General features: G+C 41.0%; 3 protein-coding genes across 12 annotated transcripts; 1 reads left to right on the forward strand and 2 right to left on the reverse strand.

The window, feature by feature from the left end:
- The first annotated feature begins 111 nt into the window (after positions 1 to 111).
- On the forward strand, positions 112 to 2,992 carry LOC116926757 (U3 small nucleolar RNA-associated protein 6 homolog). Its single transcript, XM_032933693.2, has 10 exons — positions 112 to 307; positions 375 to 501; positions 562 to 702; positions 763 to 945; positions 1,007 to 1,251; positions 1,315 to 1,425; positions 1,491 to 1,683; positions 1,759 to 2,197; positions 2,279 to 2,449; positions 2,670 to 2,992. Exons 1-10 carry the CDS (start codon positions 216 to 218, stop codon positions 2,816 to 2,818), a joined length of 1,851 nt encoding a protein of 616 aa, XP_032789584.2. The 5' UTR covers positions 112 to 215; the 3' UTR covers positions 2,819 to 2,992.
- A 180-nt stretch (positions 2,993 to 3,172) lies between these two features.
- LOC116926767 (noggin-2) lies at positions 3,173 to 9,658 on the reverse strand. The gene is made up of 3 exons (XM_032933708.2): positions 9,198 to 9,658; positions 5,800 to 6,127; positions 3,173 to 4,597 (listed from the first exon to the last, which is right to left on the reverse strand). Exons 2-3 carry the CDS (start codon positions 6,125 to 6,127, stop codon positions 4,095 to 4,097), a joined length of 831 nt encoding a protein of 276 aa, XP_032789599.2. The 5' UTR covers positions 9,198 to 9,658; the 3' UTR covers positions 3,173 to 4,094.
- Positions 9,659 to 12,995: 3,337 nt separating this feature from the next.
- LOC116926755 (zinc finger RNA-binding protein) lies at positions 12,996 to 18,404 on the reverse strand. Of its 10 annotated transcripts, none has more exons than XM_045176058.1 (19): positions 18,249 to 18,404; positions 17,777 to 17,904; positions 17,300 to 17,365; positions 17,218 to 17,223; positions 16,930 to 17,148; positions 16,772 to 16,851; positions 16,602 to 16,709; positions 16,247 to 16,529; positions 15,943 to 16,176; positions 15,774 to 15,864; positions 15,426 to 15,702; positions 15,235 to 15,345; positions 14,700 to 15,143; positions 14,390 to 14,588; positions 14,115 to 14,317; positions 13,914 to 14,046; positions 13,764 to 13,852; positions 13,519 to 13,690; positions 12,996 to 13,411 (listed from the first exon to the last, which is right to left on the reverse strand). In XM_045176058.1, exons 1-19 carry the CDS (start codon positions 18,302 to 18,304, stop codon positions 13,356 to 13,358), a joined length of 2,955 nt encoding a protein of 984 aa, XP_045031993.1. In that variant the 5' UTR covers positions 18,305 to 18,404; the 3' UTR covers positions 12,996 to 13,355. The 10 variants fall into 10 exon arrangements, with proteins under 10 accessions (XP_045031993.1, XP_045031992.1, XP_045031989.1 ...); XM_045176057.1 differs by having other exon boundaries at positions 17,300 to 17,368; XM_045176054.1 differs by having other exon boundaries at positions 16,930 to 17,223.
- Positions 18,405 to 18,449: the final 45 nt, after the last annotated feature.

Genomic DNA, 18,449 nt, shown 5'->3' on the forward strand with positions numbered 1-18,449 from the left:
ATGTGATAAACTAGAATTTTTCACTTTAAATTTCACCACGAACTATCCTAATAGTTTGCATTTACTCACGAAGATGGAGCTGAAGAAAACTTGCTTGAATTAACGCTAGCAGACAACAAAAGCAAGCACACGTGTTTGACATTTTCGAGTAGCTGGTGGTGCCGATTTTGTTTGAAATTAACTTTATATTAATAAATCCAATAACATTTTGAATCATGGCGGAATTTGTGGACTTAAGGCTCGAAGAAATGCTCCCCGAGCTGGAGGAGATGCAACGAGTGGAACTATTTACTGAGCAAGAAATTAAGTAAGAAACTTCGTAACTTTTGATTTATTATTTGTCATAGCTCAAAACTGTTGCACTTTAATGTAAGAGCGGTGGTGAAAAAGCGTCGAGATTTCGAATATAAACTCCAAAAGCACACTAAAGCGAAAGAAGACTACCTAAAGTATATACAGTATGAAATAAATTTACTGATGCTCGTCCGATTAAGACGAAATGTAAGGTACCTCAGTTTTTGTGAAGTGTATCATATGCTAAGCTGTTTCATTTGCTTATAGAGAACTGGTTTTCAGTTCAAGAAACCTGAAATAGATCATGCCATTGGCAATCGTATCAACAAAATGTTTATGTATGCCACTTCTCGTTTTCCAAGTGACTTGAAAATTTGGTTGTCACACATAGAGTTTTGCAAACGAATGGTAACATGAGATAAAGCTTTTTCAGTAAGACCCTATCACTACCTTTTTTTTTAAATTAAGCGCTGGACAAGTAGCATTACCAGAATATTTGTCCGCTTGTTGGCTGTCAAAAGCAATGAACCTTCATTATGGATCATGGCTGCAAAATGGGAGTTTGAAGAGAATGGATCGGCGGCAAATGGCAGAGGCTTGCTTTTGAGGGCATTAAGGTTTCACCCGGAAAGCATTCAGCTGTACACTGAGGTTAAATACATTTACAGCATTATTTTTAAACAATACAAAATTCTAATAATTTTAATTACAGGCTTTTCGTCTCGAGCTTCTTGAGGCAGACCGTCTACGAAAACGGAGACAAGTTCTAGGTCTTAGTTGTGAACCAGACTTACCTGACAATGAGACAGATACTGATAATATTTTGGATGGAAGAGTTGCTGTTCTATTTTACAACGATGCCAAGAAAGCTGTCAAGTCAGCCGCCGATCTTCTTCCTTTCCTTGCCGTAGCCAAAGAATTTGATTTCACTGCTGAACTTCAAGCAACCATCTTTAGGTAAGTGATCGCGATGTTGGCGTGTGTAAAGCATAATATAATTATTAAGAATTTAATTTTTAGAGATATGCAAGTCGAGCACAGCGAAGATGAAATCACCTGGGATACCATAGCCAGGCACGCGCTTGAAAAAGACCCTAATGACAAAGAAATGAAGCTGAAAGATAGGATAGAGTAAGTGAATTCAAACAGGCTTTACACTTCAAGTAATTATCAGATGCTAATACATTATTATCAAGGCTCTGCTGTTCCACGTACGAGGAAGCCATTGAACGCATAGACACACCCAAAATGTGGCAACTATACGTCGACACGCTCTTTGTTTTGGGCGAAAATGAGATCATCCGACCGAAAATCCGCCAGCGAATTCACCACGTCTGTTATCGTGCGCTCACGAATCGAAAATTGTCGGATCAGCAACTGATTGACTGGGTATGACGGAGAAGAAATATTTTTACACGGCATTGAGAACTTTTATTATTACTATTCCAATGGCGCCGCTGACAGACAAATATGCTGGAAAACGATCAATTCTCCGGCTACCAATTGAAAACGGTGTTGACTGAGGGCGTGAAGCAATTTCCCAAGAACGCCACCCTTTGGACGAAAGCATTAAAAGCCGAGCTTGAGCAGAAGGAAGAAGAACCTCTCTTTCAAATTGACACTGGAGCGGCCGACGAGCCGGAACCGGCTGCTGATGAAGAAGCAACAGCTGTTTCGATTGAACTTCCGGCTGTTTTCTGGGAAGCAATCAAAGCGCTTGGATCTACATCCGATTCGATTGCCGTTTGGGAAACGGCAATCGAACATTTCGAAGCGCTCAGCAACCAAAATAGCAAAGCTCTCCAAACAGTAGAAAATCTTTACCAGAAAGCTGTTAACGTAGAGCCCCCAATTGGCAAACATTTCAAACCTCTCTATCTTAACTGGGTTGCTACTAGCAAAGGTATTATTATTATTATTTTTTTACTTTGAAATTGTGTTGAAATATTCATAATTTGATTCACATTAATGTTATGTTTTGCAGGCCGAGAAGAAGCACAGAAATTGTATCAATCCCAGGCTTCACTGCCGCCATTGGTGCTGGACTTCCACTACACGATTATTGATTTGGAACTGAAAGAGGCTCATCCCAACTTGGAATTCATCCGAAAGGTTTACGAGAAAGCTGCCATGCAATTTGGCCAGAAGAATAAAGGTAATGAATTTCTAATTGAAGTAAAAGGAAACCACATTTTTTTTTTTTTACACAACATGTAAAAACGTTATATTTCAAATGATGGGTTGGGGGTAGGAAATGGAGTTACAAAGCCATCACACGAGATCCGTTTACATGTCGAATTTCCTTCATTTCATCATCGTCTTTACTTGCACCTGATACGATTTTCGATTCATTTTCCCCTTTTCCTAATTGATAGAAATCTGGCTTCGTTTCATCCGATTCGAATTGGAACGCGGGGATCCGACTCGCGTCGGCAATTTGCATCATCGAGCCAAGATGACACTGGATCGCACGCTAGCGGATGACTTCCTGGTCCAGTACACGCTGCTCCAGCTGCAAGCTTAGCTCTCCACTTAAACCAACCAATTGACACGAATTTTTTTTTTTTATTATTTTTTCCAAATATAATTCCCAAAACCAAAAAAAAACCTCCTTCCCTCCCTCTCCCCGATGTCAAATGAGGGCCAAAAAAAAAAACACACGACTATGGCTGGGAAATACAAAATATCGTCCGATGCACGTCAGTCTGAAGACCCACGGTTTTACCTCCTCCTTGCTATTTACAGCGAGATAAATGCGGTACACTTTGATTTAATAAAAAAACAAAAAAATGGCTGTTCTGAAGGGTGTGAAATGGTTATTGTAGAGATAGCTTGAGTAAAGCACGAAATGTTTTTGTTTTTTTTCTTTTTAAAATGATAGGTTAGAGCGTGTGCGTTCCATGCTATTGGGAAATAAAAAATAATACTGCGGGATAGGAAGCGGGAGAGAAAGGGGGGCGTTCAAAATTTCGGGAAACTCTTTTTTTTAGGTTTCCCTCTTTTTTCTTCTCTCCCTTTTTTTTTTCCTTTTTCTTTATATGTATATCATATATATATATAACTACACACACAACATACAAAAGACATTGGGGATTATTGCCGACTATCGTCATCAAATTCATCAAAATAGAATCATTATTGAAAAGAGATTCATTAAGAATGCCATCGCATAATAATATAAAGGTGATGGGCGAGGAATACTGGTTAGAAATATGTGCGCTTTTTTTGTTCGATTAAAATTCGATTGACAGCCGATAGATATTATATAGAGGGGGATAGAAAAGGGAAAATAAAATTTCCAAAAACATTTTTTTTTTTTTTTTTTTTTTCACTTTCAAATTTTATCTTCTTTTTTTTTGTGCGTATCAAAACATCAGCCGTGATTTTCTTTTCTTTTTTTATGGACGGGCTTCTATTTTTTTTTTTTTTTCATTCCTTTCCTTCAATCATTTTTTTTGGGGGGGAGAGGTGGGTGGGTGTTAGGAGGCAGCAAAAGAAATGTGAAAACTGTGGAATGCCAATTAATAAGTTTAAAAAAGAATTGTCATTTACGGGCCTTCTTTTTTTCCCTTCAAAATAATGTGGGAATGCAACTGTTACTTGGGGTAAGGGATGCGCTGTTTGCAATGAGTATTATAGTTGGCATTAGATTAATCTATAAAAATCTGTAAAAAGAAATCACCCGAGTTTCATTTGGGTGCGGAGGGCGGTGCTGTAAAAAAATTGTTTCAAAACATTTTGGAACTAAAAAAACAAAACAAAAAACAAAATTCGGCTTCTCTCAAAAAGAGAGAGATTCATCAGTTGATGGATTTGGTTGCGGAACATCCGCAGGTGCATTGCCTGACAATGGGATAATGGAGCGGGATCCATTTGCAGAAACGGGGCGGGTCCCAATACTGACAGTGCCAACGTAAAATGACAACTTCGCGCTCTTCGGATGCGCGGCACGTCATACCGGGCGGAAAGGAGCACGACTGATTGGCATGGCAACGTCCCTGTTTAATCCAGCGGGGCCAGTAGCGCGATCCCAAATCCTTCCAGCGGTAAATGACCGGGCACTGAGTGTAGAGCCAGAGGAATTTCTCCAACTTCTTGCGCACTTTGCGCGACAAACGCGTCCGCACTCGGCTGCCGTCCGGCAATTGCAACGAGCCCAAATTCCATTTGGAACGGCCCGGAACGTTGCGTCGCGATGGCGACAGATTGTTGTTGTAGCGCACCGGGTATTCAGCCGTGCCGTTCGGATAGAGGATCGCTTCTTTCGGCTGGCCAATCGACATAAACCGTCCGTCAAAATGATCTACACACACACACACAAAAAAAAAAAAATGGGGGAGGGGAGAAAAAGAATTTCGTTTTTATTTATTTATTTTTTATTGGTCTTCGGAATTGATGGAAGGTGGAAAAAAATAAAAGAAAAACGTGCCCATCAGTTCAAAGACTGGATTATTGACTTATTAATGCAGGGCCTCTTCACCAGTCTCACGTCTCTATTATTATACCGTGTTTTTTCTCTCAACAGCTTACAGACTTTCATCAAAATTCAAAATGGCTTTATCTGAATTTCTTTTTTAATTTTTATATTTTCCTTAAAAGGTTCATCCGTCATTCGTCTGACGGGTGGTAATCCGACACCTTCATTGTAGGTCGCGTACCTTTTAAAAAGAAAAAATGTCAACCATCGACGAGGAAAAAAGGGGGATTTCCCTGAATAGATGTCAGTAAATAATCCCTTACTCCCCTAGGTAGTAATCACATTAATTCTACACCTCATACAGACCCAGAAGGATGACGTAACGAACAATTTATTTTGATTTTTTTTTTTTGAAGTAGAGAGAGAAAGAAGAGACATCTGTCAATGACGTCCGCCGGCTATCTACGTTTCCATGGTTTCTTCAAAATCAATCGATGTCCAGTCGCACACCAACAAAGATATCCATGTCTGGAAGAGCAATTCATATAATATGGTCCTGGAAATTTCGCCTTTGATGATTCGTTTCGTATTCCCCTAAGAAAAAATGTTGGTTGTCCCGCTCGTGTTGGCCAAACGTTTCGCAATTGAATATAGTTTGATCTACACGCAATAACTCTAGCCAGTATAAACATGATCAAAATTATACGCATAGTCCATCCATAATCGCCTTTTTTTTTTAGCCCACCCTTCACTCTGTCCATTTGTTTTATTTCACAAATACAGCGGACTGCATTCGAATAAACGAACATCGAACGATGTGTGTGTGTATAGCTCTTGAAATGTATATACTCGGTGACCTGCACCAAGGCAACAACCTCTAAGGAAAGTCACGTGCACGACATTTTGGCGTGCGTGCAAACACACAAAAAAGGGGGGAACTTGTCGCGTGATTGACGTCCAATCCATCCGAAGGCCCTCCCCACAGAAAAAGCTGTCTCTTTGCATTATTAAGCGTTCCAAAAAGAACATAGGCGTAGTCTGAATTCTACCGCATTGAATAATAAAGTCGATCCGAAATTGAAGTTCACCTTTGAGTCGGAGTCGCAGAGCAGCGGCGTCGATATCTTTGGGCTTGGGGTCGTACTTGGCGTCGGGCGATTCCAGGAGATCGGGAACCGGAAGACCGGAAGAAGCGCCCGAAGCCGATGGTTGCGGCTTGACGCGTAGTTGTTGCTGCTGTTGTTGAACATTTTTGACGGTCGTCTGGACGCCGGCTGAGACGGTCGGCAAGTTGTTGCCAGTCGCCACGATGGCGACGGCCATGCCCAGCATTAAAGCGAGTAAAGAGACACGACAACGACGCCTGTCTGGGGCTGCGGCAACGTCGGCGTCTATTCCTGTTGTTCCTCTCATCATCTGCCAAGCGAACGCGTACACACGAAAAATGAAATGGATTAATTTTTTGATTTTATTAATTCATTTTTTTAAATAGATACGCACAGACACCGCTGTCGCATTGTGTTCATTCTCTCTTCCTCCTTGTAGCCCCCTTTGTTTGTTCACTGTCACATCGTCACGACGACGATAGCATCGAAAATCAACGTGATTCGATTACCAAGTCAAATATGATCGAAAACATTCAGCGGGAAAACATTCGGATTACGATTATCTACTTCAATTTTGAAAACTCGTCCAACAGAAAAAGAAAATTTCTTGCAATAGTAAAAAAAAAAAAAAAAAACTTCCATTTCCGGATCGTCTTCCGGAAGAAAACAAAAAGAGGGGGGACGAGAAAAGGAATCAACCAACAATAGTTGTGTCTCCTGTATATATGTATACACATATATATAAATAGGATTCAATCAGGAAGGAGCTCATCGTCGATATGCCATCGAAAAAAAAAAAAAAATCCGGATCCGGTGACTTCCTGCATTTGCTTTTCTTGTGCGCTGCATTTTTTCGTTAGCTGCCATATCCTTGTAAATATATTGTCTGCTCGCTAGACTCGTCGTATGGCAAATTACTGGCTGGCTAACAGTTAGTGAAAGAAGGAGGGGTGGAATAAGACATGGTTACATGAAAAATGGATACGACCCATCGATTGGCTCCTGTATATATCTCTCCTTTCAAGGGGCTCCTTGTATAAGTTTGCCCAGGAAATGAGATGGAGCGTTTTCTTTTACAGAATGTCTTGTGACCTGATGTAAAACTCACACAGGAAAAAGAAACGAAAACCTTGGGGCTTTGGTTTTTCTATCACATTCGAGGGGGGAAAAGTCTACACGACGAACTTACTATGATGTTCAACTATAAAAGAGACATCATCAGGAGCATCGTCCGACTATTGGATGCTCCTTTAGATCCTTTTCTTTTCTTTTTTCCGCGTCCATGTCTGAGTGTTTGTTTGCGGCTGATGGCTCTCTCTCTCTCCCTTCTAGGATAAGTAAATAAAGAACTTTGGGACGTCGCGTGGATCAGCATTGAAAGGCTAGGGAGGGTGGGTTCATCCTCCCCAATCGCTTCAGAAAACTAATAATTTAAGACAAAGAATAAAAGGGACTATTCTATGTAGTTTTGCGCTTTGGACGAGATGTTTATAGACGATGGATCCCCCTTTCCTCTATATACTTCCATCTTCCTTTTCGTAGATCATTTTGGATTGCGCAAGGATCGCCCTGCGATGTTCTTACGTATATAGTGGCCCTGTTGTTGTTTATCCGCCAGACTATATAGATAAGACTATATAATATCCCAAACAAATAAATAATCATCTTCGCTATAATAGAGTGCATCTATAACTCATCATTTGCGATCGCTTTTAGCCGTAGACGTTAAGGGTATCACTCACATGTTTACTTGGATTGGACGTGTGTAAAAAGAAGATCCTTTTCGAACCGTTGGAAGCCAAAATGGGGAGGGCAAAAAGATCTTGTTTTTCTTGCACTTTTTCTTCTATTGGCTGTTGACGATGATCGATGAGGAGGCACACAACACATTCGGCTTGTATAACCACCCTTCTCTTTAGTCACCCCAGCAAAGAAGAAATGTTACATTCGATGGATGTATATACCTTAGCCAAACGAGGCCACACACAATAACAACATCGTTAAAGAAGAAGTTGTAAGCCTCTTATTCCCTTTTTTTTTTTCTTCAGTTGACACTGTTAGTTTCTCTTCTCTATTTTGATCAAATCAAATTCTTTGCCAGCAAAAATGATAGATGTTAAAGAATCGTTGCTTTTTCTTTGATAATATCCATGGATTTTTTTTAGATTTTTTATTATGTTTCTATACTCCCAGCCGAAACCACCCTATTGTTCGGGAGTGTATACTGGTCTCTCTCTTTCATCTTCTAAATGGATGATATATTTATACATCTTTTTTTTTTCTTTTTCTAGTGCGGAGGGGAGGACGCTGGGCTCTCCCCCGGATTAATAGGACACACACAAACAGTTGGGGAAACGGAGGGGGATGAAAAAAGAAAAAAAAAGAAAAGCTTTTATCAATATATATAAAGTATTATAAGAGGGAAAAAGAGAGAGAGAGAGATAGACAATATCGAGCAGAAATAGTTTTGGCAGAGGGTGACTCCGATCGATTCGACTATAAGTTCGGCTGGATAAAAAAGAGAACAATTTGAACAATTGTTCCCTCTACACGACGGATTGGAAATTAACAGCAATACAAAATAATCTAAAACTGAAAAGATTTCAACCCTAAACCGTTTTAATTTTTGGTTGGAATCCCATCATCGCGATACGGAAGACATTTTTTAAACATTTAAATAGCCGATAAGAAAAAGGAAAAAAAAAAAAGGTGTTGAAGAAAGAAGAGGAAGTGATCCATTTCCCCAAGTCAAAAAAAAAAAAATGTCAAACCACCGCCATAGTTCACCGCCACCCTTTTTTCTCCTCCAACCCCCGCTATTCAGATTCCGTACATGTCCGTCAATGTCTATTCAAAGGGGGAAAAAAAAATGTCGACCTTAAAGTGAAGGTTTGCGACTGTCGGGGTGTGAAGAGCTAAAAAGGAAGAAAAATATTTGTAGGTACAATAGGTGGAAAGAAGCGATGGAGCCCAAAGGAATGTCCCCTAACAATACAATTAGCCCTTTATGGATGGCCCTATTGGAAAAATAAAAGAAAAAGGCCGTGTGGATAAGACGGACACCTTTTTTTCTATCTCCTTTAAAAAATAAAAAAAAAAAGGTTGACGTGTTCGTCACAGTTTTCACACGTTTTCACACTCTTCCACCCCTCTTATCGGCGTACCTATAGGACTAAATGATGGGGCACTTGGGATCTCGTCAAGGTGTTGCCCATTTCTTGATTTTTTTTTTTTGGGAGGGGTTTGTCAATTTAAAAAAAATGGGGGCTAAACACGGAGGCGCAGATGTGCATAAATGTATATATACTCATAGCAATAATAAACAGTGAAAAAAAAAAAAGAAAACTAATTTGCCAAAATGAGGGGGGCAAGACACTTACCTTTTGATGGATGATTTGAGAAGCCAAGATCAAAACTACATTCACTTCTGAAGACGACACTGTTCTGTATATAAAGTCTTAGTGATTTCGTGTGTCTCTGAATTGAAATCAAGACGTCCGGTAATTGAAAAAGGCGGCCAATTCAAAAAAAAATTACGTGTTTTTCAAATTGTCAGTCTCTCTCTCTTTTTTCTTACGACATCGAAAAACACTGCCGACTAGAAAGGATTCAAGTCTTTAAAAGAAAAAAAAATTGATCTTTGAAAGGACGTAATAGACTGGGCCTGTCTAACAGTGATGGACTTTTGTTTGTGGTACGTTTCCAACACAAGACACGGGCACAAAATAATAGAGTTCTTTTCTCTCCGTCAGCTCAGAGAGAAAGAGAGAGAGAGAGAGAGATAGACGTGCAGAGTTTGGTTTTCGACTGACTGTCTGACAGCACACGGTAGTGGTAGTAGTAGTAGTAGTAGTCGTAGCGGCGGTGTAGTGTACTGCTTTGCGCTTGCGTCGTGCCTCGTATCCGGTGCGCGTAGAAGTGGGCAGGACTTTGTGACTTTTTGTGAGTGTGGCACCAAAAGGAGGGGGGGATATGTATACAAGAGAGAGGCTATTTTATCTTCTTTGAATTTTTTCCGGCGGCCCGCCCGTCGTGCTTATAAAACCACCCTCTCTTTTATATTATAGATGGATGGATACATCTCTTGTCTGATGCTTGCTACTAGCCACCACTGATGTTCAAAACCCTCCAGCTCTTTCTTCCGTGTGATACAATAGAAGTTGGCCGGAATTTATTTTTTTTTTCTTCTTATACCACCCCAAAAAAAAAAAATCCTTCTTTAGACTTCTCAATAAAGTATATACCCTCCATTGCCACCCTTCTTTAAAACTATCGCTATTTTTCTGTGCGCTCCCAGGCGGAGAAATGGCGTTCCGGCCCAAATCCAGAAACATTTTTTTTTTTTAAGTGGATGACTATATAATTAAATTATAGATTGACTCTCGTTATACACCGTAAATCCTTGGGGGAAAATAAAAAGAAAGGTCCAGTTTTTTTTTTTTGTATTTTTGCGGAAAGAGTTTCATGTCCAGGCACGGAAGAACCAGGTGGGCAATTGAAAATGAGAACAACGTGGTGTCCAGTTGTTGAACCAAACTTGTTCATCTCTTTTTTTTTTTTTCAAATGCCACTTCCGAAAATAATAAGGATCTTTTGCTACGCTTTGAGTTATCCAGGATCTTCCAAGTTCAATAAACAAATAGACAATAGACAAGCGATCAGGAAATATACAGTTCAACTGCCAAATAAACCCAAGACATTGACGTCATCGAACTCGTTGATCATCTGACGATGAGTTTTCAACGAACAAAACACGAACACGCGTACATATGATTACGATGGAATGAAACATTCGATTACATGACGAAAATTGGGCTTGAACATCATTTTGTGAACATTTTTACAGGCGGATTTTCGTGTTGAATTTGCATCGGTGTTTTGTTTTTGTTTTCGAGGAGAATATATGGCTGTACATGTGGAATTAGGGAGAGTGACGAGAGATTTAAACGATTGCAACTAGGACTGAAAAGGCCATTATAGTTTGTGTTGAAACGATTTGCATCCATCGTCAATTGGTCATAAATAAAACTGTCCACGTCCAGTTAATATCCTCCTGGGCTTTCCCGATCGGAATGTTGTTCGGAACGTGTTCAAACTCTTAAATATAGAGGAGAAAAAATTGTAGAGTTTTTGCGTTTAAGTGTTATGGAATGCTATTCATCATCACTGTAAATTTGATTCATATTTTAATACGTTTTTGTATTTCGTTTATTTCAACGGTTGGTAATCATTCACGAACGTCTTATCAACAGTCGCAGGAGTCCAGGGCGTGTTTGTTTTGTTTTTTTTCAAATCTACGAAATTCTATTAATTGGCAATGCATTTAATAATTAGATGTCGTAATCAGTGGGTGATGTAACCCATTTTTCAACATGCACGAAGATTCTGTTCCCGAAATTTGCCGACCCTTAAGCGAGCAGATCAACACGAATTCGATTGATGGCCATCCCATATTTTGAAAGTCAATCAAAATGCTTTGAAACAATAATAGACTCAGATAAAATTTTGAAAGAAATGTCTTGTGTTCAGATTTCTTCACTGACGATCGATGAACAGTTTTCTTTCGGTCGAAAAGACGATGGATCATATTTGCTTTGACTGGACGTGATTTTTCTACACTTTTCCCTCATATCCTTGAAAGAGAAAGTTTTCAGCGGATGATCTGTTTGTCTGGCATCAACGACCGAACGTTCCCCCATTTGCTTTTTCTTAAAAAAAAACTCTTCCATAATTATTTATTTTTTAGACAAATGAAAGCAAAATTCTTCTTACGCAAAAGTTGGACCATCGCGATCTATCAACATACCCTGGGAGGAAAAAAACAACAACAAAAAGTTGTCCGTCGTTCGTTGCTTCATCTCGCCAAGTCCAGTAGATATTATTTTTCATGCATCATCGAGTAAATGTGAATTAAATAGACTCTGGGGAGGAAGAAGACAGATAGAAAAAAAAACACACACATCGATTCCTTTTTCTGGCTGGCCTGGGCCGTCATTTTCTTATTCTAATCTTTCGTCGCCTTGTCGCTTTTGGCTGCTATACATCGTTGCCAAACTACCAAGTTTGAAAAAAAAAAGAGATCCCTGGAAAACTCTTTTTTATTAATCCGGCGTGCAAAAAAACACAAATTAAGGGGCGTCCAGGCAAAGATCCATTTTTTGTTGTTGCTGCGGTAGATTTGCACGTTAGATTATGACTGTTGCTAGCGACGCTCCCGATAAAAAAAAATGAAGAGTTTTTTTAAACATATAAAAGTTAATGCAAACAAAATAACGAAGAACCGAGACGGAAGGAACCCCAAAAAGAAAAAAGGGAGGAAAGCGGAATAAAATGACGCCATCCGATTTAAGCAAGTTCTCCGGGCTCAAAGTGGATGCACATCCGTGTTGGCAAAGCGACCGAATAAAGAAAACAAACTCGTAGGACTATACTGGGTGAAGAAGAAACGTAAAGAAAACAAATGCGCATAACAAATTGCACACTTTTGGCTTTCAGACTTACTACTACTACTACGTCTACTACTACGTCTACTACTACTACTACGTTTTTACAAAAAGAAGACGACGCAAAAAATATATTAAAAAAAATACTACAAATTCAATATACTACCGTGGATCGAGTGAATATTCTCAGCTGGCCAACACTTCCCAATTGGATGGCAAAATACGAGCTGTGAACATCACCGACGAGGCGATATATCTAAGTTATTCAGACCAGCCATTTCAATACAATCTCTTTCTCTCTGCGTCTAAACTTTTTCCACTTGGATATGTAGATCCATTTTTTTGTTTTTTATTTCCTGGTTTCGCTTCGACTTCTATTCGTGTCCTTTTTCCCTCATCGACTTGACCTCTTGTACTGCTGCTACACGCAACGGCAATCGCTTCCGAGTTTTTTCTTCGTCTTTTCTATCCGCCAGGGCAGAGAAAGTTTACGGATTATGGACTTTGGCAAATGTTTTCGTTCCGTGACGCACGAAGGCAAAGTTCCAGGTTCAATCAGAGCTTTTCGGGATGCCCTTCATCGATGCTCTTTGCGTGTCATTTCAGCCAGAAAAAAAAAGAAAAGGGGACAAGTCTCGACAACAGACACTCCGGCCGACGGTGAAGATGCTGAAGCGTTTCTACTTGCGCGACACAGCAAGGGCTTTTTTTTTCTCTTTCTTTTACTACTTTTGGTTGATGACAGCCAAGGATTTTATTCAACTCGATCAAATACTATGAAAGGAGGAGGAGCAGGAAAAAGAAAAAGTTTTGGAAACAAATTGGGATGAGAGTCAAAAACAATTTCGTTTTCTTTTTCCTGGTTGTGACACTTTGTCTGAGAGGTTGAATCAAAAGAAAATTCTGCATTTAATAAAAAAAAGACAACAATAAAAAAAAAAAGAACAAACCAACCATCCAATGAACAAAGGAAATAGTAGAGAGGATTTCAAGTGACCAAAGTGAGAGACAAAAATTATTAGTTTAAGGAACAATGAAACGACGTTTGGCCGATGTGTTAACATCGAATCAGAGTCTGGTTATCGTTCATCTATTTTAAGCATCTTGGCCTTCAATCTTCTCCTTCTTCAGATCTGTTGGAACTTCGCCTGCTTTGGCAGAGAGTAAACAAGAAGGCGTGAAGACACAAATTATTATCACATTTTCAAATTAACGAAATTAATTTACATTCGGCATTGAACGTCTCTGTATATTTTACCTTCAGGGCTGATAGTGTCGCTCGTTGAGTTTTCACGGGGACGCTTTTTGCCAGGTGAAGGTCCTGCGGCGGCCGGTGAAGCTTTATTGAAGCTGCGCGATCCTGATGACAAAGGTTTGGACATGCCCAGCACTTTGAAAATTTGGCGGAAGGCGATTTGACGCAACGCTTGCTATAGAATTGGAAACAAACAAACAAGTGTCAGAATTTTCAAGCGAACAATCCAAAATGACTCTTGTATTTGCCTGGGCGGACGATGTCATATCTTCACGTTCCTGTGCAGTTAAATTACTACAAACGTCAACAGCGTCCTTTTCGCACGGATCTCCGATACCTGGAAGAGATTTAACGCTTAATGACAAAGAATTAAAAAATAGAAAATCAAAGGAATTTACCAGGACCCCAACCGTCATTGGTGCTTAATAGAATGCCGGCAGAAATTGTTTCAAATACCCGGCGCAGGGCATCGCCTGCAGAGAGCGGTGTGCCGGCGCTGAAAGCCGCCCTTTCCACAATCAATTCGATTGCCTACACACGCATTAGAATTACATCTCTTGTTGAACCAAATCTTTATTTTATTATTTTTTTTTTATTACCCAGAGTTCCAGATTCGACCAGACAGGCGAACGCATACAGAAATCCCTCATGACCCTGATTACTAGGACGCAATTTTGAAGAGTATTGGCTCTAGCTTGGAACCATTTGGCTCGGCGTAGGAGCGCAAGCGAATGCAAACAATCTTTGGTGTTCAGACGACCTTCCTTGATAGCAGCGGCATCTTTCATGTCAACGTCGTTGCCTGGATGACAATCGTTGACACGTTAGGAAGAAAATCCAAACAATAAAGACATTTGAAAAAAAAAACACAAACCAGTAGAAGTCGTTCCGTTGGTAGCAACGGTAGCAGCAGCAGCGGCGGCGGCTAGTTGCTCTTCCCTGACAACGGGGGACGTCAGCGAGACCTTGACCAAAATATCACCCGCCAGGCCATGACCCTGGACCGATTTTACCATGACAACTGCTTCATTTGGAAGCGTTTCGACGTTGAACGTGATTGATGGTGCGACAACCTAATCGTAAAGTGAATTATAAGTTTAGAATAAAAAAATTTAACAAAAAGTAAACTAAAAAAAAGGGGGAATCTATCTTCTTATCTGCTGACTGATTTGTTTACTACTTACAGAGAGGTGGGCTGGAAGAGCTTGAGCAACTCTATCGAGCAACTGATAAGTAGGTGGCTGAGAGCAGAGGACGACCAACTGAACAGTTCGGTCGCCTTTTAAAAGTAATCCTTTGGCAAGCAACCCCACTCGCATGACGCCTTTCAACATCCGCTGTGGCTGGGCTGGGCCGTTCGTGGCTGCTGCAGCTGGAACAAGCGCTGGGGCGGGGGTCGCAGTAGGGGTGGTAGCTGGAGCGACAGGAGGAACAGGGACCGGCACATCAGCCTGAGAAGCGGCGGGCGCAGCAACGGCTGGAACAGGCGATTGAGCAAGGTCATTGGATGATTGCGTCTCCGAAACTTTCGTTTTGTCTTCAGGTTGATGCGTTAGCTGATCAGAAACTAACTTTAATGAGCGTTCAACATACGAGACGAGCGTCTGTATGGCTTCTAATTCGGCTTCCTGCAAAACGATCAAATGCTCCATTGTTAGTCATTTTCTGAAAAGACAATCAGCGTAAACAAATAACTGAATAAGAAAGTGAGTCCTATACCGATGGGTAGATCTCTGAATGTTTCGCCATGACGTGGCGATCGTCACTGGATTCGGGTTTACGCATAGCTGGATTAGGAAGCCCCATCGGCAAGGAGCCGGTAGGGAAATACTGCAAAGATAGAAATGAGAAAAAAAAAACCCGAACAATTATGATATGTCTGTATAGAAACGGGGAAATAAGACGTGTACCTGTGGTGGTGGTGGTAGACCCATTGAGATCCCACCATGTCGAAGTCCGCCTCGGGATGGGCTAGCCCAATAGGCTGGAGGACGTGGCTGGTTTCCATCTTCCATTGACGAAGGAGCTTGTGGCATTTCTTCGTAATTTTCATTACCTTCCCAGCCACCTTCATTAGGTTTCCGTCTTTCTTGCCAGCCGGGCATGGTCTTATTTTTCTGACGGAGGGCCGGCCAACCTTTGGCTTCTACCACCAAATTTGGATCTACTTTCTTCTTGTACATTATCCTGAAAAAGGCGACGGGCAGATGATGTAAATTAGAAACGGCTCAAAGAGGATTGTCAAAAAAGCTGTTTACCTATGACGTCTGCCTTTCAGATGCATATCTTTGGCATTGACATCGTTGAAGCGGCAATCGCAGAGCCGACAATTAAAGCCGGTAATTTTGCCTGTTAATATTGCGGAGAACATGCGACGAGTCAATCATCGTCTTCTAACCAACTGAGAATGTAACAAGCGAATCATACCATCACCGCCACGTAATTCTTCAACGTAATCTTGGCCAACGGGTTGAATCACCTTTTCCTCCTCCCACTGTGCAACCACTGCTTGTGCCGTTTCAGTAGCAACAGCAGCTGTCATTGGGACTTCCTCTTTTTTGATTATCTGGCTAGCTTGCGCTGTCGTTGTCGTAACGAGCGCAGCCTCACTTTCAGATCCGTTAGATTTTGATCCAACATGAGTATTTAAATAGTTTCCACCTGCAACCACAACAACAGCGTCAAGTGAGTATACGTAACAATAGGCAATCACGGAATAAGCAGTTTGTACCCAGAAAATTGATTTTAGGCGTTGCAGCCACTACTTTGACGACTGCTGTTGTAGATGTAGGTGCAGGTACCGTAGGTGTAGGGGTAGCGGCCGTTGCGGCGGATGTAGTGGTAACAGCAGGCGTAGTGGTCACCGCGCTGACCGTTGTGGCTGTAGTGGCTATAGTAGTTGTAGTAACTGGTGTAGCCGGTGCGGTTCCAGTTGAGCCACCCGTTTTCGAATGAATCAACTGTGGTTCTGCTGGAGGGATTGGTTTGCCTAGTTTCGTGTGTAATTTAACGACCTACATGAGAGGAAAAGTTAAGGTTTAGCCCCATTCGGAATAGCCACCTGATCACTTGTATCGGATTCAAACCTTTTGATGTTTTGTTCCACGAATGTGCGCTGCATAGGCATCTGAAGAAGTGCACGTCACATTGCAAAGTTCACAGTGCAAGGCAGCTCCAGTCCTAGGGGTGGGAACCTAAACTGACCGATATCGGTTAATATACATAGAAATGCACACGCAAAAAATTAATAACGCACCATAGGGAGGCCAGTACGGACGGCTGCCTCCTTTTTCTTGTGCTTTTGACCATCCAAATGGTCTTTGTAAGTCTGAGGACCTTGGAGAAAAAAGTAAATAAAACGTAAATTACACGTCTCTTTGCGTACGAAACCGCGTGGTTAGTGTTATTGCTTACTTGCACAGGAAATTTTGCAAACTTCACAGTAATGGAGTTGTTGAGTCGTACTGCTGGTCCAACGCTGATTGAAACCACCGGCGAAGTAACGACCACGGGTTTTCGGCCCACCTTGTCCGCCACCGTGACCAGATTTGTTTCCGGACATTTGGCCTCCTCCACCCCCTCCACCCATTTGGGGTGGCTTAGGTCCAGGCTGATGATGCAAGTAAGCATGCGCTGCATTGAAGAAAGCTGCTTCATACCCTTGATAATGAGTTGGAGGTAGTCCTGGTCCATCCTGCTTACCTGGTCCTGCAACAAAGAAGGTTTACAGTTTATTTTAATGTACACAATACACACAAACTTGTCAAAGGTTATTGGCAATTACCTGGTGGTCCTGGGAAATAGTTTTTTGATGGTTCATAGTTTGGTTTGCCAGGGAAACCATAATAGCCTGCTGTTGCAATTTCTTTTATTACGTAACCCAAGTTTAGCTTAACCACAACGAGATATTGAAGGGAAATTCAAACTGCAAGTGCCCAAATCTATCTTCACTTTACAACACAGTAAACTTCTAGTATAATCGACTTCATGATGTTTTAGGTATTCTTATTGCTTCGATTCATCAAATCTTGGACAAAAACTCAGAACTACTGCATTACATGAAAAGATAAGAAAACAAATGCAAGTTTAATTTGTTGAGCTTGATGAGTTGAGCACATTTAAAATTAAGGCTACTGAAGATGTCAGGTTCATACAACTAGTCTTGGAGACCAGATTCAACGGTTTTCTTTAACTTGATTTGCCAGAGTTTAACCAGTGGTAGTATTCTACTTTAGAAACATGGTAATGATAGTAAACCAACCAGCAAAAGCCGCCGTGTTAGGATAGGCCGTGTCGTAGGAGGTTTGGCCCGCAGCCGGGGCCGAGTGGCCACCGGCGGAATAGCCCGGGCTTGGTCCGGCCGAAGCTCCGTACGCTTGCGTCCCAGCTCTGTGGTATAAGAACGGCAAAATTCCAAAATAGATACACGACTCATCCACATTAGTTGTTTAGGGCCATCAGCGATCATTAAAAAGGTTTTGAATTCGTCATAATGTAGACAATGTAGGTGAAAAATGGGTTTAAAATTTTGCCGTCGTCATGATCGATGGTGGCGATAGAACACCAACATGGCGGCATGTTTGCTGGCGAGAAATGTGTATGTACCGTAGGAAAAACACGTTTTCAAACATGCAAGCAACTCAATGGTGTGTGGAATCATTTGATTCCTGACAGCTTCCTTTACCTTTTACTACCTAAAATTAGTGTCGCAAGAAAAAAATTACCCTACTTACGCTTGTTGATTTCCAGCCGGGATGAAGTTGTTAAAGTACGGGTTGTTGGATGCCATTTTTGCTTAGTCGACAATCAATAAAAAAGCCGACTCGACTACGTTTTGGCTTTAGTCTGCGTCAAGGCAACGGTGCAAAGTCACTTTAATCTGGATTCTACTAAAGAGTAAATAATTACACATTTCTTTAAATTTATAATTATAT

Source organism: Daphnia magna, linkage group LG7, assembly GCF_020631705.1.
Source record: "Daphnia magna isolate NIES linkage group LG7, ASM2063170v1.1, whole genome shotgun sequence".
NCBI classification, from domain to species: Eukaryota; Metazoa; Arthropoda; class Branchiopoda; order Diplostraca; family Daphniidae; genus Daphnia; species Daphnia magna.

Bases quoted from the DNA above. Each gene is read 5' to 3' on its own strand.
- LOC116926757 (XM_032933693.2), top strand. From the start codon at position 216: ATGGCGGAATTTGTGGACTTAAGGCTCGAAGAAATGCTCCCCGAGCTG. The intron at 502-561 runs GTAAGGTACCTC...ATTTGCTTATAG, and splicing joins TCGTCCGATTAAGACGAAAT to AGAACTGGTTTTCAGTTCAA. The intron at 1,252-1,314 runs GTAAGTGATCGC...TTTAATTTTTAG, and splicing joins CTTCAAGCAACCATCTTTAG to AGATATGCAAGTCGAGCACA.
- LOC116926767 (XM_032933708.2), bottom strand. From the start codon at position 6,127: ATGATGAGAGGAACAACAGGAATAGACGCCGACGTTGCCGCAGCCCCA. The intron at 4,598-5,799 runs GTGAACTTCAAT...GTGTGTGTGTAG, and splicing joins TCTGCGACTCCGACTCAAAG to ATCATTTTGACGGACGGTTT.
- LOC116926755 (XM_045176052.1), bottom strand. From the start codon at position 18,304: ATGGCATCCAACAACCCGTACTTTAACAACTTCATCCCGGCTGGAAAT. The intron at 17,224-17,299 runs GTAATTGCCAAT...TCTTTGTTGCAG, and splicing joins CTATTTCCCAGGACCACCAG to GACCAGGTAAGCAGGATGGA. The intron at 16,177-16,246 runs GTACAAACTGCT...TTGTGGTTGCAG, and splicing joins GCCTAAAATCAATTTTCTGG to GTGGAAACTATTTAAATACT.